This window comes from Excalfactoria chinensis, chromosome 2, assembly GCF_039878825.1.
Source record: "Excalfactoria chinensis isolate bCotChi1 chromosome 2, bCotChi1.hap2, whole genome shotgun sequence".
NCBI classification, from domain to species: Eukaryota; Metazoa; Chordata; class Aves; order Galliformes; family Phasianidae; genus Excalfactoria; species Excalfactoria chinensis.
Genome location: NC_092826.1, coordinates 133,619,734 through 133,642,178, shown reverse-complemented (window position 1 = coordinate 133,642,178; position 22,445 = coordinate 133,619,734). Strand labels below are relative to the sequence as shown.

Below are 22,445 nucleotides of genomic sequence, written 5' to 3'. Positions count from 1 at the left end.
TGTGTGAGGGTGACTGAAATTCAACTTGTTTTTTTTTGCAGGTGGAAGTCATATTGATAATCCATTTGAATTTGGCTTTACATTCCGTAACCCGAATGATGTCTTTAGGGAGTTTTTTGGTGGAAGGGACCCTTTTTCATTTGACTTCTTTGGTAAGTAACCTACTTGTTTCAGTTACATCCATCTCTGGTGTGGCTGATTCATTTTGATCCTAGAGAACATACATAGCTAAAGCAGCTCTGTGAGAAGTCACTCTGCAAGTGAGTGGTAAACAGTTCTGTATTAAAACGTCTGTTGCAGTCTCCTTTTTTTTCCTCAGTTGATTGATAGTACAGGCTAAGTTTGGATTACCAGCTCATGTTTGTCAGAAGGCGTGGCTTAAAGAAAACTTAGATTTGTGGCAGCTCTGTCTCTGTAGGTTGGAAGGAAATAACACTAGACAGAAGAAGTACACACTAGAATTCTTTGTGGACTTTGTCTGCTGAATTTGACCTGTTTTGATCTGTAAATATTTAATGTAGTTTGGAGAGCTTCTGGTCTGACTGGGTTACTTTGATAGGTTACAGTGTGTCTCCAGTGTGTACCAGTGAACTGGTATATGAGAAATGATTTTCTGTATCAAGATAAGAACAGCTGCATGCATCATCTGGAGAATGTTCCAGGTTTTAGGTCACTTGTTTGCTTGGGGGATGGAGCCTCTATAGGTACAGATATCTACAGATAATTTAGGTATCTCTTGAAGTCTGTGCTTCATTTAGGTAAAGGAAGCAGTGCGTGACAAAATTGTTAAACTGATCTTACCATAGTGCTGATACTCGTTTGTCATTGTGATTGTATTTGCTCAAGTGTGTGAGGATCTTCTCTGAAGTGATAGAATTCAGTACCTCAGTGTGTGTTCTGCTGCTTGAGTTGTGACCTATAATGGAGATCAGATTCAATGTTCAGTATATACTCTATAGTTTCTGTATGGGCTAGGAAGTAAAACCCAATTGCTAGAGCAGACCACTACCCTTCAGTTAGCAGGAGCTAGGCAGGATGCTTCAGAGTATGTCAAACAACATTAGATGCCTGTGTATCTAGGCAAATAAATCCAGCAAGGAACTGTGCTTTTCTCTGTGGCCAGATGTGTTAAGCTGGATGTTCTTGCTGGACTTTGATGGCTGAGAGAAGTCTGTCTCATTCTATATAGATAATGAACTTGGCAGCTCCAGTGTGTGTAAATGCTTGTTTTATCAGTGTACCTTTTGAGATTCAGAACTCTGATAGTACCTTTGATTTCCAGCAGTAAAAATGTAACTTTGTTATGTGGCTAACTAGGCAGATGTTTTTGTCAAGGAGGAACTCAACTGGATAGCTGTATGTTATGTAGTTTGGTTCCATTATACAACAGAGACTTATTGCAGGTTGACTTCTGCAATACTGATTGCATAAACAATAGGTGAGTGTTCTAGAGGAGTGTGGTGAGTTACTTTTAATGTGTAGTCTAAAGAGTCTTCACCTGGAAGAGGATAATTGCGTGCAGTAATCCTTGCAGAATGTATTTTATATGAAATATACTTTAGGACATTGTTTCAAAAGTAGCATAGCTTCATGAAGCTTTTCATCACAAGGATAGAAGGTGACTGTCGAGTAGTTGGAGCTAAGGGAAGGGGAGATAGAAATAAGGGAAGGTGAGTTTGAAATTTCAGGGTAAGTTACCTGGAAATGGCAAGATCACATTCAAAAGCCTTTTTATTTTATTTTAAATTTAGCTACAGTCTTGCTAGGGCATAAGAGCAAAACCACAGTTTTAATCCATGTGTAATCCCATCTTGTGGTAATTGTGATGATTAGATATTCTAAGGCAAAGTGAATTTGTTAGTCACAACATCTTTTAGATTGCTAAAACTTCAATGAAGAAGGCTTTCGATTAAAGCTGTCTTGTATGGAAGCGTGCAGCAGTTATTCATGGTGTGATCTGGATCTTACTATCAGTGATGTTTCAGAAGTAGCTTCATAGATTCAAAGGAAGCGTTTCCCTCACCAGCATTGTCACACAAGAACAGATGGAAATAATGCAGTGGCTCCCTGCAGCTTGTGCTGTTGAAGAATCCACCCTCCAAATTCTTCTCTGTATCTTAAAACTCAGATCCTTGGCTGATGTCCCCCTGGATGCACTGAGGAGCTGTTTGATAGCACACTGGCCTAAGAGGAAGCCCCAGACATGCTTTCTTTCTACCTTTAGTCAGCTGTATTAATTGTGTTTGTCTCTGAGCTGGTTCAGCTTGCTAGTCTCCAGAATCGTATTTTTCCTTGGATATCTGGCAGGTTAAATTTGTCTTAAAGAGGACAAGCAGGTCATACAGCGATAGTAGAAGAATCCTTCATTTTTAAGGTATGCCTGGGCATTTGCACAGTGATCTGTATCTATATAATAATGGTATAGGTGGGATTAAAAGATACGTTCTCAGTCTCTTTTCTGTAGGAAATTGCTAGTCCAGAATCACTGCTGTATGTCTTTAGAAAGACTTTTCAAATGCTACAACAGTTCTACTGGTAAGCTTTCATAAGTAAGTGGGGCAAGCATCTGTTTGACATTTCATTTATGGAATGTTCAATTATAAAAGACTGTGGTGAAATATACTAGGCAGGTGAATCAGCACTGTTTGCAACAGCATCTTCATGGCTCTTATGAATAAGTGGCACAGACAGATCAACTGCAGTATCCTTTATAATAAAGTTCTGCAGCTTGTGGAGTTCTGATTGTGCACTTATTGTGTCTTGGGTATTCTCCAAAACTGATGTGCAAAGCTCTGTGTGTGTTTTCTGTGAATCTGCATCTTTGAGATCCTTTTCAAATAGGAGATAAGACAGAAACATCTCCTCCAGTAATTTCATTTTATTGTATATATGTATTATAAACCTATAGCCCTTTGTTTGAGTGTGCTGTTCTGACCTGCACTTATTACACTGATTGTGATATGGTCAATGCAGTTACCTACGGTGTGCTTTGATACAGAGAGTTCATGGCAGGCTCTGTCTTTGCTTGCTGAAACAAGGCAGGCTGTAATACTGAATACAGTTCAGTTAGACTGCTCCCTTCTGTAGGGGCTGAGCAGCTTTTCAACATCACTTTGCTCAGTGCATTGCAGTTATGGTGTCATCCTCCTGCATTTGCAATATAGGCGTTGAGCTTTTCCTCAGTGTCATATTTTGGCAGAGGCAATAGTGTGGCTTCCCTTGCAGTAAACAAAAGGAAAGAAGGTTTACTGGTTGGGCAGGTAGTCCAGGGGGTGGTGACTGAGCAGTGATGCTGTTTTTATAGTTACCCTTTGCATGCTTTCCTGTAAGATTGTCAAAACCTCTGACTGCAGCGGTTTGTGCAGTGAGAACACTTGCAGTGTGACTCTTCAGTTTTTTAGAGGTGAACAATGGCGCTGCATTGGGATAGACTTTACTGTGTCATGAGGGTTAACATGGTAGTACTGCTGGCAGCATGCCCCTGTACTCCTTTGGACCATTGGGTGCTTGTTCCATCCTTGTAGCAGTATAGTTGCTTCCACAGCTGCACTGGGAGCCACCACAGAAAACTGATGTGGTGGAACTTCCTTCCATCAGGCTGAGCAGTTGGTGATCTGGTTGCCCCAACTATGATAGTGTCATGGTAGAAGTGACTGCAGTAGGAAATGTGATACTTTTAGTTTTGCTTCTGGTGGTGATTGGAGCTAATGTTACAGGTTGACTTGAAAGTCACAAAGTAAAACTGGATTGTGGGCGAGTGCAGGTACTCATTTGTTACCTCCCTTATTCCCTTCCTCCACTGTATTGTGCTTTCCTGCCTGCTTTCTTTCAGATACTCCAGTCTTGCCAGTGCTGAGTCAGGTCAGCTCATGGATGAAGGGGAAAGCTAACAATACAAACAGGCAGTGTTTTCTTTTGGATCAGTGAGTTAATGCCACTTGTCATACAGTTCTGCGATCATAGGACAGGAGAGCAGAAAGGAACTCATCTTTTCTAGTATTCTGCAAGTGGGTCCTGCTGTTGACAGTGAGAAAATCCTGTGTCACAGCTGAGAACTGAGGGTGAGGAGGGGATCATGACCCACTTCATTTTGAGCTGCAGTGAGATTTTCAGTGGTGGTGGTTGTTTGGTTTGTTTTGAGGTTGAATTATGTTCCACAGGATAAAGCAGGGTTCTGCTGTACACCGGTGAGCTGCTGTAATGTTCAGATGTTTTCAGATGGGTTTGTTAACATGCAGCCTTCCATTGCTGGAGGCATTGTGTTCCTTCCTACCTATATATTAACTTGGCTTATGTAACTGCAGACTTTCACCTAACAGCAGCAAGTACCCCGGAGTCCTTTGTTGTGTTTCATATTTTCCTAACAGTTTAGGGTGAATTCTTTGCTTAAGCATTTACTTTTCTCCCCATCATCCCTGTGTCACCCCATGCCACTGATCCCAGTAGAAAGCTTTCCCTGTCTTCCTGAACCTCTCACCTTTTGGTCCCTGTGCTCCTTGCTGCTTTCATGGTGCCTGACCGTTTCTTTTGGTGCCGCATCTGATAGTCTGTCATCTCATAAGCTTCTGATACTAGCCTGATTAAAGTGAACAGTATCCAGTAGTAGCTTAAGGTCCAGCATTTTGGCTTTATGATGTTTGTCAATTGCACAGTATATTGTATTTTCCGTTTTTGGAAGGGCCTTCACTTGTGGTTGTTGTGTGGTTTTTTTGGGGTTTGGTTTTGTTTGCTGTTCGGTTTTGTTGCTCTGATAAGCACGTGATGTCAAAAAAGAAAATCATCCCAAATGGCACCAAAATTCTTCTTATGGTGAGTCATTCAAACAAAACACCCCAATATTTTGGTATTAGCTTCATTTGAACCATTTTGGAGAAGCTGTCTATTTGAAAAGGTTATCATGCATTTGAAAGGTGGTGCTAAATCATAAAAGTAGACCTGCCAGGCTGAGATGTTATTATTTTGCTGAGTGGGACTATTCATCATCCTGATTTACGGCCTCAAATCATAAACAGTGCCTGAGCAGTTGTGAGGTTGCTTTATGCGTGTGGATGTGGTGGTGGATACAACAAATGATCGTGCAGGAGCTTCCTGCTGCCTTCACTGCTCAGTGTTTTTGGCATTTTTTTCTGTGTACTGTACTTGAATGGCTGTCAGCGCAGTCATGAGGACAGAATATTGCCTTGGAAAAGCTCCCCGTGCCCCTGACTCTCAGTTGTCTTGCTGAGGATTCAGCAATCAGTTGCAATCAGGTTCCAGCATGTAATTTATTGGAGAGAATTACTGGCAGAACAGGGGAGGTTTATTAGCAGAACTGCAATCTGGAATCACCTGAGGCTGGAAGTGGAGTACAGACTTCAGGTTTTTTTTGGTGTGTAGGGTTGCCAAAGGCTGAAATAGAGCACGCCCAAGTGTAGGTTAGGCAAGGAGCAGGCAGTAATGCATTTACAGCTGTGTTGACAGCAGGGATCTCTGGGGGATTCTGGGGTCTCCCATAAAACCATCATTGTTGGTTGCTGCTGTGTGGGAGAGTCCCTTGTAGAATAGGCTGATAGAGTGGGGGGATCATATACTCAGAGCTTACATGGCAGGTTGTTTTGTTTCTATTCAAACTCCAGGTAACAGGAAAAATGGAGTTATAAATAGAAAGCTTAACAGTGAGAGTAATATAATATAGATCATTTGTACACGTGAGTGAATGACCTTCATAACTAACTTCTGAGTCACCCAAGCAAGAATATATTAGGCTTCAAAACAATTAAGTGCAGTGGTTTGACTTACTAGCTGATAATCTATCTTGGGGGGGGGGGGAGGGAAGCAGTTTTAAAAAGGATGGTTACAGTGCTTGTTTGGGAAATGATAACCATAGTTGTAGGTTCCCATGTTGCTTTGCCAAAGAACTGGTTTTGCTTGTAATGTTTTAAAGATCATAGCAGATTATCTTGAGGTAAAAAATAGCACAGGAGCACACAAACAAAAAAGCGTGGAAACAAGGAAACTTTATCATTGCTTGGTGGTGTAGGTAAGATAAAAGCTTGGTCCTGCCTTTTCTATTTAATAACTGTGTAAGCTAGGGTTATTTTTGTTGCTCCTGGCATTTTCTATCTTCCCTGGTGGGAATATGTTTTGGACCTTAGGAGCTTTAATTGTTCAGCCTTAAATCCAATGTGACGCTTCTGTAAGTGAATCACGTGTGCTAAGTAGTAATTTTTATTACCAGATTGATTGCTTTAGAAATGTCACCAGTGATACTTGGTGATGTAGCATGCATCAGCTTGGGATTTTGTGGTGGTACCAGGAGTGGGCTAATCTTTGACCATTAGTTGTCAATTAGTACATCAGAACAGTAGTACAGTTACATCAGTTTACATTGTTTTCATGCCCCTACTGATGATGTCACCATTTCTCAGGAGGAGCTTAAGCTGACTTAGCTTTCAGTATTGAACCTCCACTTGTAGAATGTGGTACAGTTGTTGGTACTGTACAGTACTCATCCTCATAGAGTTCTGTTTGATGAGTTGAAGTTCTTGAACTTTGGAGTTTAAAATAAGAAATATATATGTTGAGTATGATGTGTTACGTGATTGCAATCTAAAGCTCTTTGTTTGAAGAGTGTTAGTAAAAGCCTTTTCAGATAGCCTTAGTAATGTCTGTATTTTAGGAAAGCTTGATTGCTTCTAAGTAAATAGGGATATTCTTGCAGTGGTGTCTATGTACGTATATGAATTCATACATAAACAAAAATGTGTTAGGTAGGCATTTTTTATATGTACGTAATATCTATCTTTAGAAAGAATCTATTGCTCTGCTAATGGGAATGGAATTGATAACTGCTGCTGACGTAACTGTTGTGTGTGAATTTGACATAGTTTTTTCCATGGCACTCTCTGGTTTTCACCTTTTCCTCCTACTTGATGGTGTCTGAATGTCTCTTCATAAGTTTGTGCGCAGTGTCCCATAATTTACTACTTAAATCTGCACCAGAATAAATGTTTAAAGTACCTGATGTGGCAAGGGCTAAAATAAACACAGAGTACTTGAAATTTGAGTTATTGTTCAGTCATTGGATGGGCTTTTTATATTTCTATTATTGATACAAACCATTTGGAAGTAACTTTTCCATAGTGGTGGACTGCAGTAGATCTGAACCAGCAATGAGCTGTGGGCAGTATTTATGTCCAATATTGTAAACACTGTTAAATTCTGAGGTTTTAATTTTTCCACGGTGTTGCTCCTTACTGCTGTGTAGAGATCATGATAATGCATCTGAAGAGTTCTAAATCTGACAAATACTGAGTGGACACAGTCAAGCTGGTATTTATTTGCAGTTTTATCATGATACCCAGTCAATTTATGCTGTGTGAGCATCTGAAATAAGTAAACTTCTGTTGTAACTCTTACTGCTTACCGTGCTGAGACGTGAAAGAGCATTTACAGTAAGTTTACTGTTGTTTTAATACTAAATGGCTAAAATGATAAGAAAGTCAATTGCTTATAATTGTAATTCTATATGTGAGGTGAGATTAACCTCTTTAAATGTCTTTTGTTTTGTAGAAGATCCTTTTGAGGACTTCTTTGGGCGCAGGCGGGGTCCAAGGGGAAGCAGAAGCAGAGATGGTGGATCATTTTTCACTGCCTTTGGTGGATTCCCTGCTTTTGGAAGTGCTTTTCCTTCATTTGACACAGGTAAATAGTGTAGCATTTAACAAAGAATAGTTTTGTTTCACAAAGGATTTCAGTGTGGTGAGCAGATAAATACTTGAAAAAGTTACCTTCGTTCAGGAAATTGTGAGACTGATATTGTGGGAATTTAGTCTGCTTTCTAAAAAGTCTGAATGTAAATAAAACCTTTGTTACAGTATTTGGTCTACTTGAAAGTTGATAAAAAGTGAACAGACCTCGAAGACTATGTTGCAGTTTCTTTATGGCTTGAGAATAGTTTTAGTTCTGTTTGTCCTTGAGTATTGGTGCGACTGTTTGAAGTTTTGGAAAGCACCCTGGGAATATTGTGTTTTGAAACTTGTGGTGCTACTTAGAATGAGTTCTGGAATAGTTAATTTGAATGGTGAGGTCTGTGGCTCAGAGCTTTTTGATGTGCTCAAGTGTTAAGATTCTGAGTATTAGTTGGGATGTTTGCAATACAAAACTCATGTTGTCTGCTAGCATAAGACAACCTACTGTGTCTGTTAACATGAAAAATCAGACTTCTTATAGCAAATAGTTCTACACTGAGGTTAGAACAATTATTAGGTTATAATGGTTGAATTCAGCTGACAGGCTTTTTCTTTAAAAGAGGACAATGCTGTGCATTTGTAACTGTGTCCATGTGGAATACATCAGTGGGGCTGGAGATCTTACATTCGCACAGGTGTTTAATGCCATGAGTCACTGATGCTGTGTTGATGGAGCCATAAAGAGCACCCTAAAGCAAGGAGGTGGTCTGAGTAGCTGATAAATTTGAAGATCACAGTCATGCAAAATTATGGCTTTAGTCAAATAATTGTCACGTTAACTTTTTCCCCAATAGGTTTTACTTCATTTGGCTCGCTGGGACATGGAGGCATTGCTTCATTCTCCTCTACATCATTTGGTGGTAGTGGGATGGGAAACTTCAAATCAGTATCAACCTCAACTAAAATAGTTAACGGCAGAAAAATTACTACAAAGAGGTAAGAGAGATTTCCATTAAACTATGTAGAAATACATAGTTCTGCATGCGCATAACTATTTACATACACGCGGTATATATTTATATGTGTATTGGTTTGTATTACTGCTCTTGATGTTGTGGTCATCAGAAAATTTGGATTTTTCTGAAAAAATAAAGGAAAAAAAATGGTGTTGGGTTCTGTGACCGTTTGCTTTGCTGAGTTGCTTATAGTTATAGCATGTAAAAATGGAGAAGGTAGTGTTTTTGTCTGAGCTCCTAATAGTTGAGAATTGTTCAGCCTTGTAGGGCCTGCGGTGGGACTGCCCACGTGTGAAATGAAGGTGTTTTCAGGTACTGCACATAGCCTACCCATAGGGAATGGAGAAACTGCTATGTTTGGGAAAATGTAGAGTACCCTGCATTATGTTTAGTACTCTTTCATCTTATTGATCAAGTAATTGAGTAAGATTACTGCATTTAAATGTTTAAGGAAAAGGAATACCCAATGAAAATCATTTTTGCATAGAGTTTTACTTTGAATGGGAAGCCATTCTTCCATTTTTTTAATGTGGATGTGTTTTCCTCTCTGAGTTTGATTTCCAGAGTTTATATCTGTCTATGTTATTTCTTCATTTTAATCATGAAGGGAGAATGGCATGCTAATTAAAATCTAGGTGTGAATTAACTCTAGGATTCAAACTTATAGCAGGAAAATTGCTTTCTGGAAATGAGCAATATCAGTGATGGAATACGTGTGGTTACTTGTTACAGCTTCTGCACTGTTAATTGTGAAACCTTGCCAACTACTGTTGTTTTGAGCAGGCAGTGCTCTGTTACACTTCATTATCTAGGTTTGGTGTAGGCTTTCAGACTGCTGTTAGCGCTTTAAAATAGGTAACTGTGTGTTCTGTCCTACAGAATTGTTGAGAATGGACAAGAGAGAGTAGAAGTTGAAGAAGATGGCCAGTTAAGGTCGCTAACAATAAATGGTAAGGAGCAGCTGCTGCGCTTGGATAACAAGTAATTCAACGCACGCATTTAACAGAATTTTAAGCTATAACAGCCACCATTTGAGGATTGACAGGAACAATTTTTGAAGATTTCAAATGAACTCAACTTTCTGTATATCCGTACTTAATCTTAAGTAGTATAAATAGCTCACCGGAGCTCGTATTTGTCATAGACTTTTGAGTTAATTGTTGGGACCACATCAATAGGACCATTTTTTGTCCTTAAAATTGTTGTAAATTTCTGTATGCACTTTTCTTTTTAACATATATGATCCAAGGTGAACCATGATCCTTCAGTAGTGCTAGGGCAAGATGTACACTAACACTAGCATGAATCTTGCTTTCTCCAATTTGTTTGAAATGTGAGCCAATAGTAGTTTAAGTCTGCTGTGAAGTTAACATTTCCAGGATAAGGTTTTTAATAATTTCAACTTTTTTTTTTTTTTTAATGTTTACTAGCGAACGATGTTAATACATTTCTGGTAATGCATTTCTGGTTTAAATAAATTAAGGATGTTTTCTAGTTGTGCATGAATGCAGACGACTTAGTAAGTTTTGACAAATGTTTAAACGTGTAATGTAAGCAAAAGGTTAACAAAAGTGAAGCAAGTGAGCTGGGTCTTTTGTCATTTGCTAAAAAAAAAAATAATTCAAAATGAATAAATGCTGATGTTTGTGGTGCATTCTTTCATGAATGGCATTTGTAACCTTCTTGTGTCTGTGTGTGATTCGGGCAACTTGGGAAAACAGTGCTTTATTTTTTTTTTTTTTTTCCCACCACCTTTTTCTTTCATCTTAAGGACGAGGGCCTTTTTTTCTTTGCGGATGTTTGCTTCGCTGTGACTGAAAACGTATTTAATTACTTCTCTAAGCCTGCATTTGAAGCACGTGTTTTTAAGAAGCATTCATTGGCTGACTTTCTTAACTCCATCTTTTGCCGTAATGCTGTTTCCCAGCCCCCTCCTCCCCTTCCTCTGGACCAAAAGTGTGTCCCTCCATTTAAAAACAAACAAGTTTGCTGAGGTTTCAGGTTCTGAGCCTAATTCAAAAGATAATGCCCAGCGTCCAAAAAAATCAGTCTTTCTGATTTTGGTTTCTGAATGCTAAAATGTTTTGCACATTTTGAGAACAAGCATAGTTGATTTGGAGAAGATTTATGCAAAACTGTCAGGGACAAACGAAAGGGAAACGTCTGGATGAAGGAACTCAGTTTGGTTTTGACTTTTTGTCATCAACTGAGAAAATGATGGTTGAATGTCCCTCTCTCAAGCTATATATATATATCTATATATAGATCTATATATAGATATGTGTTTTTTTTCCCTTTTAACTGAGTAAGGCAAAGTGTCACTTTGTAGCTAAGACCAGATTTTCAAAGTTTAGTGGAAGATGATTTGAGAATGTGAAGGAAGCATGCAAAGAAATATTGGCATATGTGAATGCCTGCCAGCCTCTGGGTAGTGTCACGCTTAAGTCATGGGTGTGCAGCTTCTGTCTTTGCACAAGCTTTGAACATCTGGCCTTCACCACATTCTGTAGTCTGGCTTCGTGTTTAGGAAAACAGCATGGTGTTTTCGGGTGATCATTTAATGCCTTCTCATTGAGCACCATCTACTCAGTACTAACAAATGCATCGATTATTAAATACAACAAAGATTTGCTCCTCTTTGTCATGCAAAAGAGCTGGTTCAGCTTTCACCTAAAGCCACCAATCTAAAAATTAAAAACTGCTATAATTTAATGCACATTGGGAGCAGAGTTAGCCTCAAATTTCTCACGTTAAGTGGAGAGAACCAAATTGATAGCGGACATTAACGTATACTTTGATTTTGGGACTAGAGATGTTATGTCCTTTTTCAAGTTCTTTGCAGAATTCTCAGTACTTCAGTGTTATGGGTTATTTTTTTTGTGTAGAAGCACAAACTCAGTCTGGAACTTAACAGACAGTGTTTTCTTATTGATGCTGTTTTTTCCTTCCCCTTGTATGTTTCCTCTTGATCCAGATGACAACTAAATGAGTAATTAATTTCAGTCTCTGACTTTGTTGTGCTGTCTTGAGTTCTGAAAAATGTTAATTTACCTTTACAGGACACGTTCCTTTAAGTTATGTAAACTGTTCAAAAAACAAAAAGCTTCTAAATTGATTAACCAACTCAAATAAAATTAGGACAATCTGGAGTTGAGTTTGAATTCCTTCCTGTCGATACCCATTAGGTTTTATGTTGAGCTGCCGAACTTTACCTTCTATTTCATTCTCTTTCTTGTTTTTAGGTTAACACTTAAAGTAGCTCAAGTTAACGAGGCAGTTCTGGTAGCACAGCTGCTTGTGGCAGTTCTGTACCGACGTGTTTGCGTTTGTTCTTAGAGAGATTTAAAACATTCACACAAAGGTAAATTGCAGATTGAAAAATAGACACCTTACATGTGACCAAAATGCTGTAGTCTCCACCTGTTTCAATATGTAGGATTATTTGGAATAGTGCAGCTCCACAACACTCAGCTTCGTTTCTAAAATGAGAAAGAATCCTCATCCTGTGCTTATTGTGGATCCAACTTACATTCTTTTATATATTAGATGTTCAGACTTTGTTATTTTGCTGCTGAAACGAGTTTCTTTTCTCTGGAAAAATACATTTATTAGATTCCTCTGGAAACTTTTGTATCGTTTCTTACTAACACATACTTAGCATGTTTTGTTCAAAGCTGACACACTATGGATCATCCCAGGCAGCAAAAATCTCCTTACACCTCTGTTTTGGCCCATGTAGCTTGAAATACTTAATAACAGCACAGGTTCCTGATTTGAGTGAATGCTACACATCACATATACAGTGGGATGGGAGCAGACAAAAATGGGTGTCGTATGGTTAAAAGTATCATTTCTTCATACAGGAGGGATTAATTTGAATGCTTGGGGGCGCCACCCAGTTTAAATCAAACCTCTTCAGGCCATTTGGAAAAACTTAAGATGGAGTTCTTGAATCTTTGAAACCTTTGTCACTTCCTCTTTCATGCCCTGCTTCAAAGTTCATTGGTAGAATACAATAACTTTGTAATGCTTTTTCTTGGTGCAGCCTCCTTGGTGCAGTCTGTTACGCATGGTGGTAACTTCAATGCAGCGCACTAAACTTTTCAGATTGCATGGCATCTACCCTTTCACTTTGCTTTATTGAGAACGCTGTGATTTTTGCCTTAGAATGCTTCACGTTTTAAAATTGTTGCAGCTGTTGTAGCTCTCAGTTCTTAGAAGACCTCATCCTTGGAGAATCACAGGCATTTTGTGGTGTAAGTGGGAGAGCTGTGCTCTGCAGAGTGAACACGCGTTGCGTTTGTAGGTCAGGCTGTACCAGCTTGTGACTGAGGGACTTTAGGATGCTGAAGGCAGGACTTGTGAAAGACTTGAAAAAAACCCAATAGCTCTAAATAAGCACAAGTATATTTTGTACTTCTGTCAGTATCTGTGTCTGACTGTTCTGTGTGCTTGCCTCCCTGCTAGCTCTAGGTGCAAGCTGAGATGTGGCTGTGTTGTATTTTAGCGTGCTTCTGTGTTTCAGATCATGACAAGGGATTTGTTTTTTGAGTCCTGAACATTCTTCCTGAATCTGTTTCTGTTCTATCTGAAACATGAACTTGCTTCCTGTTTTGACTTGGTTTAATTTGTGGGTGTAAAAAGATAGCGCCTACTTCTGAGTGTTGCGTTTTGCAATGAGTGTGTTACAGTTGTGTGATGCTTATGGCCAGAGAACTTCTCAAAAGAACACTATATTAGTACAGTGCTCTAAGGTAGTGTTAGATTTCTTGTTAGCCTTCTTGTGGAAGTGTTTTGAAAGTGATTTTGGAAGATCTTTCTTTGGTCCTGATGTTGTGAATATCTTAGACTCATTGCAAGTCATTGTGTTCTCTCCAGGTGGTTGCAATGCAGACATCAGTAACTGGATAGCCAGCTCTACTCAGACTTTGACAGTACTGTTTGCTCCTTCTGGCCTTGTTTACTTAAAGACTGACTTGTACCTTTAAATTTGCTTTTCATCGTACTGAAAGTAGTTTGGGTTTTCGTCTTGTTATTGCTTGTCTTCAGGTGGTTGTCAGAGTGCTGTCAGCTGGTCTTTTCAATGCAGCCAAATTCAAGTGCAACTTCATAGAAAAAGGGGAAAAAAACCTGTAGTTGCTGATTTTCCAGCACTTGAAATAAAGCTGAATCGTTTAACACAACTACATGCTGATTCTGAGAGAGATTAAATGTTAACAATCTGTAAAGACTGCAGTGAGGATGCAAGTCTTTTACGCGGTATGACAAATGGCGTGTTGTATTAAGGAGGCTTCGGTTCCTCTTCTTATTTACTGTTGAGCATGAAACATGAAGCCTGCATTATTTCTTACCTGTATGTTTATTTGAATGGGTTAATGGTGTGGATTAAGGAGTGTACAGCCTGAGTGTCCATGTGGAGTTCAGATTTTGGTTCTGTCTGTAATGTAGTTGCCCGAAGCTGTCAGCAAAGCAGCTAAAGATGCAAAGCAGCAGCTCTGGGATAGAATTCTTCTATCTTTGCTTTAATCACAAACTTGATTGAAATTTGTTCCCAGAGGGGAGTTTAGCTGGAGAAAAAACTCCTTAAGCCTGCAGAAGCCTTAACGCATCCCGTAGAGGAGCTGAGCAGATCAGTGGCCTTTCAGTTTCTCACCAGGAATACATGCGGTGTGTGTTAATCATTGTAACTGATACATGGAATAAGATTAACTTGCTTCTTTAGCACAGGTTTGTGTAACTGTCTCTATAGCCACCTCTGGCAGTTTCCATGGGCATGTTGTTGGGAGGCTGCCCTTTACACTGAACCGAACAAAAATGAAACCATAAACTTAATCAGAATTTGTCTTCCTGTTGTGATATCTTGTGATGTCTGTGATAGTCTTACCCAGCAACAGGGTTTTGCTTCTTGTTTATGTGGAAGTAGCTATTCCATCGTGCTTTCACATTTGGTCTCTGTCATTATCCTTCCAAAGGGAGCTAGGATGGGAGTATTTTGAAGTTGTTTTGGGCTTCTCTTTGGAAGCTCAGCCTTTCCTCCAGACTGTCTTAGCTGTTCATAGGACTAAGTATTTTTAATCTCTAACATACACGTTCCTCATGGCTGCTTATGGGAAATACGATCCGATCCCTATCTTATATACTTAGTTTCAGTAGAATCATAGAATGTCTTGAGTTGGAAGGGACCCCAAGGATCATCAAGTTCCAATCCCTCTGCTGCAGAAGGGAGATTCTTAAACTCTTCTGTACAAACTGGGAGGTGAGTGAATGTTGTGGGAAGCAATAGAGAGCTATAAATTCAGTTTGTTTTGGATGCATTTGGATATTGCTGGCAGACATGGGTAATGTTTGTGTACTTCTTGGCTTGAGTCTTAAACTTAGCTACTGATCAAGGCCAAAGTGGTAGAAGGTTTTTCTCTCAGGAAGGTCTAAGAGAAAACAGGACAGTCATCAGACTCTTCTTTACACTGCACATATCCAGTTGAACTTCCATTTTTCTGGATCGTATAGTTCAGCTCCAAAAAGAAGTATCCTTGATATTCACGATGCTGCTTCATGGTGTAACTCGCAGAGCAAAAAGCCAGTAAGGGAGAAGTAAGAAACCAACTCAGCCTGTTTGGGCCATAGATTTAAATTCCAAAGACTTTTTCCTTTACTTGGCCTTTGCCTTTTCTTGTCAGGAAAACCTGATCACCAGCTGTCACAGTGAATTGAGAAGTGGTGGTCATTTCTCACATCTGTTCACACCTCTGTGCTGGCAGATGCTGTGTGCCAGGGCAGAAACAGAAGGTACTTCTGTAGCCTGAGGATGATGTGCCAAATCCAGTTTGATTCTTAAAAAAAATAATAATAAATTAAATTAAAAATAATATGTACATCAGTGAGGTAGAACTGCACATTAAATTGTGCCTTGTTTGGAAGAATATAAATGTTTGTTTGAAGCTGGACAAATTAAAAGAAGGACATGCATTTTTTAACACGTGGATGACAACCTGTTGAAGAAGCTTCCATGAGAAGTGGTTTCTCTAGCTTACAATGTCTTGACGTCCATCTTTCTTTAACTGATGTTTTAGTGGGAAGCAAGTGTTGCTTCTACCTGATAGTGACAAAAGCTCAGGAGCCTGAGGTGCAGCTCAAGATGTAAGGTGCAGTGGTCCTTTAGGCCTGTGTCTAAGATTGTCTCTTTCCCTCCCTCCCTGATGGGTTAACGTTCATGCATATAATGTTTTTTTTATTGTTTTGAGTGCCTTAGTGATGAAGGAGTTGAAAGGATGGTTGGGGCTGCGTGTGGTGATGACTTGGCTGTCGGGAGGGGCGGTGGAAGCAGAGTACTTGGGAAGACAGGAGGCAACACGTGCATCTAGGACACAAGTATTGTGGATGAGTATTGCTCTAGAGCATCCAGTTTGGGATGTGTGCCTGCCGAGAGTGGAATTTATGTGGGGAAGATGTTCTGAACTGTTAAGGTAAGTTGTTGCTTTGTTGTATTGGACAGATTGGGTGTTTCGTGACAAACAGGAAACCTGGCCAAGGACCTCAATGACTGTTGCAGGGAACTTGATTTGTATTTACTGTGTGCCCTTGTATGTCTTCTGTTTCTTTCCAACAAAACCTTGAGAGATCCTCATTTCAGGTCCTGGGTTAAAAACAAAGACATCTCTTGTTAACATAAGGTTGTGACAAAGAATAGTTTGGCATAATGGACTGATGGCTCAAAAAATGTTCTCAAAAGCTTTAATGGTTTCAAGTTCTTATTTTTGGTGTGTGTTAAATCTGAAGAGGACAGCAGTGTGCGTGTCCTGAATGTGGAGTCACTGCAGTGGAAAGGGATGGCTTCTTGTTAACTGGAGCCGTTTTGGTAGCGTGCTAAATACTTACATAGTGTCAGAAGCAGCATCTCCTACAGGGCTTACGTGCATGAAAAAAGTTGGTCTGTAGATGCTTATTTGGGTTTTGAATGCACCCAGAGCTGCATTTATTAATATTCATTCTGAATCAAATTTATTTCTAAGAGAAGCTTGTGGACAGGCAGGTTCCTGGAATTCTAACTCAGCAGCACATTGGGTCATAAAACCATAAAGCACATCTTGGAACCAAATCATAAGACTGAATGCTTTATCATGTAACCTAATGGCACAGTCCTGGTATTTCAAGGTCCTTCCTAACGTTCTTGGGAAGGTGCCCTGCGTGGAGAGCACTGGAACTCCAGAACTGAACTGCAGTTCTTCTGAGGTCAAATGAACCATATTTTTGAGATCGAAATACTCAGTGCTTAGAAAAGCTTTTGTGAAGCTTTTACTTTCTATACAAATTACAAAAGCTGTGTTTCCCCTCACTGATTAAATAGCAGCCTCGAAGCAGGGCAGCTTCGCCAAAATAGCCATAGCTGTGGAAGCCTGGAAATTCATTAATAGAAAAGCAAATAAGTGTATGTGCCAAACTGCTCAGCCCTTTCCTGGCTTAGAAGTGCTGCACAGAAATCATTCTACACTTTAAGTATGTAGCCAGTGTACAGCTTGTATTTGCAGACTCTTTGTTAGCAGATAAACCACTTCAAGGCTATCAGTTTTAAAAGTGTCAGGCCGTAATTTGTTGAAACAAAATAGTTATATCCAACTTACCCATCTTTTCCAAGGAACTTCAGCGTTTTTGAGTTGTGTTTCACGGGGAGCCTGTTTTGAAGTGAGGGAATGCAACCCTTTGAATGACACAAGTCCCCTTGAGTTGTGTGTTCAGCTGTCCTCAGGCAAAACACAACAGTTTAGCTGGGGAATCGGGTTGAAAATGACAGAGTAGGTTATAGTCTGTTATTTTGGACTTGATGATCTTCAAGGTCTTTTCCAACCTGGGTAATTCTATAATTCTATGATAGTCTTCTCCACTGCTTAATAAAAAAGAAAGAAGTATGCTTTGTGATACATGTTCTTAGAGATTTGTGATGCTATGTCAATACCAGCTGATAATGGAGGGTATATCACTTCCACTATCTTTTTGTAAGGAGGGATTGCATAGGAAAGGACCTAAACGGTCGTTGAGCTCCAACCTCCCTGCCATGGGCAGGGCTGCCAGCCAATGGATGAGACCTTCCAAAACAGTTCTAAAGCATTGGTACAGCCTTATTTTTTGCTCCATTTTGGGAACATTAGCCCAGAAGAACTGGAAGAGAATCCTGTTCTAAAGGTTAAAAGGCAGTTGAGTAATTTCTCCCCAATCCTACCTCAAGCAGCGTTTGCCTTTAGTAATCTTAGCTACGCAAATAATGGTTGCAATACAGAGTTACGTGCCGTGCAAGAGGAGATGGAGATGAAAGTTCTCCCTCATGCCATGAAGCTAGAAGATAATTCTTACAGTCTCTCCTTAAAAAGCTAAAGATGAGGAAATAAGCCATTTCTCGGAGAAAACACGGGTGTTTGAGCCATCCTGTTCTTGATGAACGAATTCAAGGACGAAGGATTCTTTGAGCACTGTGCCGTAGTTTCCATTCTTCCCTCTCCTCTGCTCTGAGATCACGTGCGTGCTTTGCTCCTTGAAATGTTTATGTAAGATGACTGGATCCCTGGTAACTGTATTTGTAGAAGTCAGGGAGCTGAGTGCAGGGGAGGTGCTTGTTGCCCTGGGCAGAATAGTTTCCAATAGCAAAAGCTTTTTTCTTTAAGCAGGAGGTAGGGGTGGGTGGGTGGGTGTGTTTCACTTCCCAGCCTCTTCTCTAACAAAAAGTAGCCTTTCATTCATACCTGGCTGGCCCTGGATACAGCCAACTCTTGTGTTTTCCAGGTGTGATGCTAAAATCCTCCCAATTATCTGCGTCTCAGGTGTGGGCCCATGAGCAGCATGTAGCCAAGTCAGCAGCTTAGAGTGCAGCTTTAATGTTGGTTGGACAATATAGTGCAAACAGAGGTTAAAGCCTCTCCAGTTTTATGATTTTTGAGACACATTCTCTTAAAACAGGAACATTTTCAATGGAGATGGCAGTGTAGATGGACACGAAGGTCCCTGCAGAGTTTATAATCAGACACGTCCCAGTGTCTTCGTGTTATGGGCAGGGGTTTATTTATCACTTCTCACTGGAGATACAGTGTTTGAAGGCTTCCCTTAATAAAGCTGTTTCTCAGCAGGTGCTGGGACTTATGTCAGTTGCTGATTTGCATGCATGTAAATGTGTGGTAATCTGTTTCATCTGTTGTGCATCTGTTTCGGGTTTTCTTTTGGTACCACAGGGTTGCTGCAGTGCGCTTTGAACTCTGCAGGGTGAACAGTAATGATTTTTCAGAGTAGGGGGAGAAACGCTGTGGTGTAAATGAGGTTTGGCATCTTAAAGCTTAGTGAAACTTGGCAAGTGTTTCCGGGAAGGTTTTGAGTTGAGTGGTGTTGAAGAGGGGAAGGGAATTAGGTTAGCTGGATCCTGCCCTTTGGTCTGCTCACCGTACAGAAATGTGTGTAGTGAAACAATTCTGATGAAGCATTTTTTTTTTTCCCCTCTCGAATATTTATTCCACTTGGTAGAGTTGAGTCTGCTGACAAAGTCACTGAAGTATTTGGAAAGGCTTTTTGTTGCCATTGCAGAGCCACAGGAGATGCGGGGTGAGCTGGGTGATGCTGAGCAGAGCTAGTTCCATCAGCCGAAGGTGGTGAGTTGTTCTCCTGGCATGCAGCTCCAGTGTGGGTGCATCACTGGTACATCACTTCCATGGGTGCATCTGCCTCTGCACCGAGTGCTCGTGGTCATGAGGACACCCCGCGCTCCCCTCTGGAACTTGGCCTTCTGTAATTTCTCAGCCTTTATGGCAGCTCTTCAATTCAGCTCTGCCCTTTTTGCCATTTGGTCCCAGTAATTGTGCTCCGAAGGTGTTATCGCTGTGCTTTGTGCTTCACCCCCTGCATCCCAGAGCTGTAATAAAAACAGAAAGCAGAGAAATGGCATTTGGGATGGTGTCAGACAATGGGCAGCTGCCACTTTGTGCCAGGGTTGCTCCAGTGCCGGATGCATCTCAGGTGGCCTTCCCAGTGTCTGCGTTGAGCGTACCAAGGAGATGCTGACATCAGTGTCCGAGCTCCTTCTGCTTCACAAAGCCCTCTTGGTAGAACGCCCTCTCTTCCAACTGGATCTCTTCAGAAGCAGCATGGAAAGTGACTGATGGTACTGTTTCCAGACACAAAGGAGAATTGTAAGTACCGCTGTTGCTGCATCATAGCAGTGTTTCTGGTTTGGTGTTTTTTAAGCTGGTTGAAAATGTTAATTTCTCTGCTTTGCACCGCTGGGTTGATTTGGTCAGGACTTCAAGCAGCGTGCACAGGAGTGTCTCTGATTTTGTATGTATGTGTTTATGTATAAGTGTGTATAAGTTGTATCAGTATTTATTGTGGGTAGGCCTTAGGTTTGGGAAATACCTTGTAGCATTCCTAAGCTGTGTTGGGTTTGAAGGCTGAAGAGCCAGTTGGTTTAGAAGTGGAGATGCTGAACAGCAAGAAGTGCTGTAGCTTGGGAGTGGTGGCACCTGTGAGGCCTGAGTGCTGATTGCTGATTTCTAGGTAAGCATTTAATCAAAATCAGCTTTGAAAGTCAACTTGCAATTTGTTTTTTCCCTTTAAATTAGGTCTTTGTCAGTATTGAACATGCCCGCTAACTGCAAAGTGTTCTTTGTCGTCACAAAGGTGTCAAAAAACGGCATTGGGTTTTGCTGTGAAGGTTCATAAAGCAGTGCCAGACCTCTGCCCCAGGGAGCATGTGGTGTTTTCAGGGTCATTTAAAAGCTCCTGGCATTCTTTGTGTGCTCAATCAGGCAGCTGTGCAGACCCTGGAACGCTGCGCTGGGAGCTGGATGTCCTGTGTGCGGTAATGGATCTTGTGGGGTATAACCAAAGAGGGTGGATAGCTCTTCTTTTTTATAACTGTATGTGCAACCCTTGGTGTCATGTTTAAGGCTCGGGGTATAAGAGAATGTATTTCAAATGATGAACCTGAAAAAACGAGAGCTGATAAACTGAGCAAGGGCAACAGAGCGTCAAACAGGGAGCCTGCCTTGTGTCTGTAAGGCTTCAACAGCGCTAACAGCCATTGGATCAGCACACAAACTTGGCAGTCTTTTGCTTTTGCCAAATTACTATGGAAGCGTTGACAAAAACAGCCGTGGAAGTCATTCATCACATTTCTGTGAAGTCACTCATAGGATTCTTTTTATCTTCTAACTGCGTGGCTTTGCTTTTCGTGCCGTTTCACAGCGGTCTGGATTTGCCGTACATGAAGTCTTTGAAAGCTGATTTAAATAATCAGCAGGTGGAAAAAGCAGTGTAACACGGCGGTCTGATTTGCAAAGTGTGGCTCACTCTGGGGATGCTCCTTGGGGTGAAGGCCACTAAGAGGACACAGGATGCAATGCCTTGAGAATTGGTTTTAGTTAAATGGGTTAAAGATGAGTTTGTTGCAAGAACAGAAGAGACGGAAACCAATGAGCTTTAAGTTGCATCGTAAGGGTTGGTTGGTTTTTCTTTCAAGAGGCTTTTGGTTTGTGCTTCAAAATCCAATTTCAGAGTGAATGTGAGTTCCGAGTCCCTCATGGTAGAAAGGAGACCTGCTGGCACGTTTGGCTCAGCCTGAGGTGGTGTATCTGCACCCTGCCAGGTATTGTGGTTCTGTACCTTAGCACAGTGTGAAGTGATTCAAAGGGAAGTATGGCAGGGATCTGTCATCACCCAGCAGCAGGTGGAAATACACTGAGAGACCTCAGAGCTGCCTACTTTGTCTCAGGTCTTGTTTGGCATGAGAAATATAGATAGCATTAGCTTTTAAGTAAATCTCTATGAGTAAAGACCTCTGTGTGATGGAGCCTTCTGCATGTAATGAAATTCTCACTGAGCAGCAGCGTGCAAATGGAGACATCTCTGCCTGCTGGGAGCGTGAGGGTTGGTGTTACTGGGCTTATAAAGGTTCATCTGGTGAGTATGTTCAGGCAGTGGGGAGATGAATCCATGTTCTCCCCTGTCTGTACATCAGGTTGCAATGCTTGGTGCACTCAGACTTGGGGTGGCTGTGGGCACTGGTAGCTCAGGTTGGATTCACACAGGATTCGTGTTGGTTCAGGCCATGAAGGATGGGACCAAGGGGGTGTAGAACATTGTTCCTTGTAGGAAGGCTCGGGGCCCTTCCTATTGCACATATCCCAGGTTAGTGGTGTCAACAGAAGGAAAGGGGCAGCGGGGATTCCCCTGCCTTCCCCTGTAGGGGAGCGTGGGTGGCACAGGAACAGGCTGAGCACGGGTGGAGCAGGAATAAAAGGAACAAATCTGTTGCCAGCTTTTAAAAGCCAGAAGGGCAGAGGATTGCAGTGTGCAGTAAGCAGAAAGCATGGAGGGAGCCCTGCCCTTGCCCACATACGAGGCATGCCGCAGCCATGGCTGTGCCCCGACAGAAATAGAAGTGCAGTGTTGACTTCAACACTCCGTCCTTTCTCCCTGTCCCTGTTCTTTCCATCACTTCCCGGTGACTTCACCACCACCTCCCATGCTTTCATAGCCACTGTAGCCTTGTTTTCCTCTCTCAGCAAATGGGCTCCCACAGCAGAGGGAACAACAGCCTGGGAAACCTTGCAGAAAATCCCCGAGATTACAGATTTAGCAGGGCAGGCTGTAGCAGCAGGTGGGTAACACGGCTCTGATGCCACACAGCTGTGAGATGAGGGAGGGATGAGGTGGGACATCCCCACTGCTGGCTGGAGAAGGCATTGACTGATGGGGAGCCCACAGTGCACACAGTTGTTAAGCAGCT

General features: G+C 41.2%; 1 protein-coding gene across 2 annotated transcripts in view; it reads left to right on the top strand.

Moving 5' to 3' along the window:
* Window positions 1-22,445, top strand: part of DNAJB6 (DnaJ heat shock protein family (Hsp40) member B6) — a 47,015-nt gene that overhangs the window by 11,632 nt on the left and 12,938 nt on the right. For both annotated transcript variants that reach the window (XM_072327755.1, XM_072327754.1), the window contains exons 5-8: window positions 42-152; window positions 7,552-7,683; window positions 8,525-8,666; window positions 9,566-9,636. In XM_072327755.1, coding sequence (XP_072183856.1) covers window positions 42-152; window positions 7,552-7,683; window positions 8,525-8,666; window positions 9,566-9,636 — 456 coding nt within the window. The remainder of the gene's footprint in view (window positions 1-41; window positions 153-7,551; window positions 7,684-8,524; window positions 8,667-9,565; window positions 9,637-22,445) is intronic.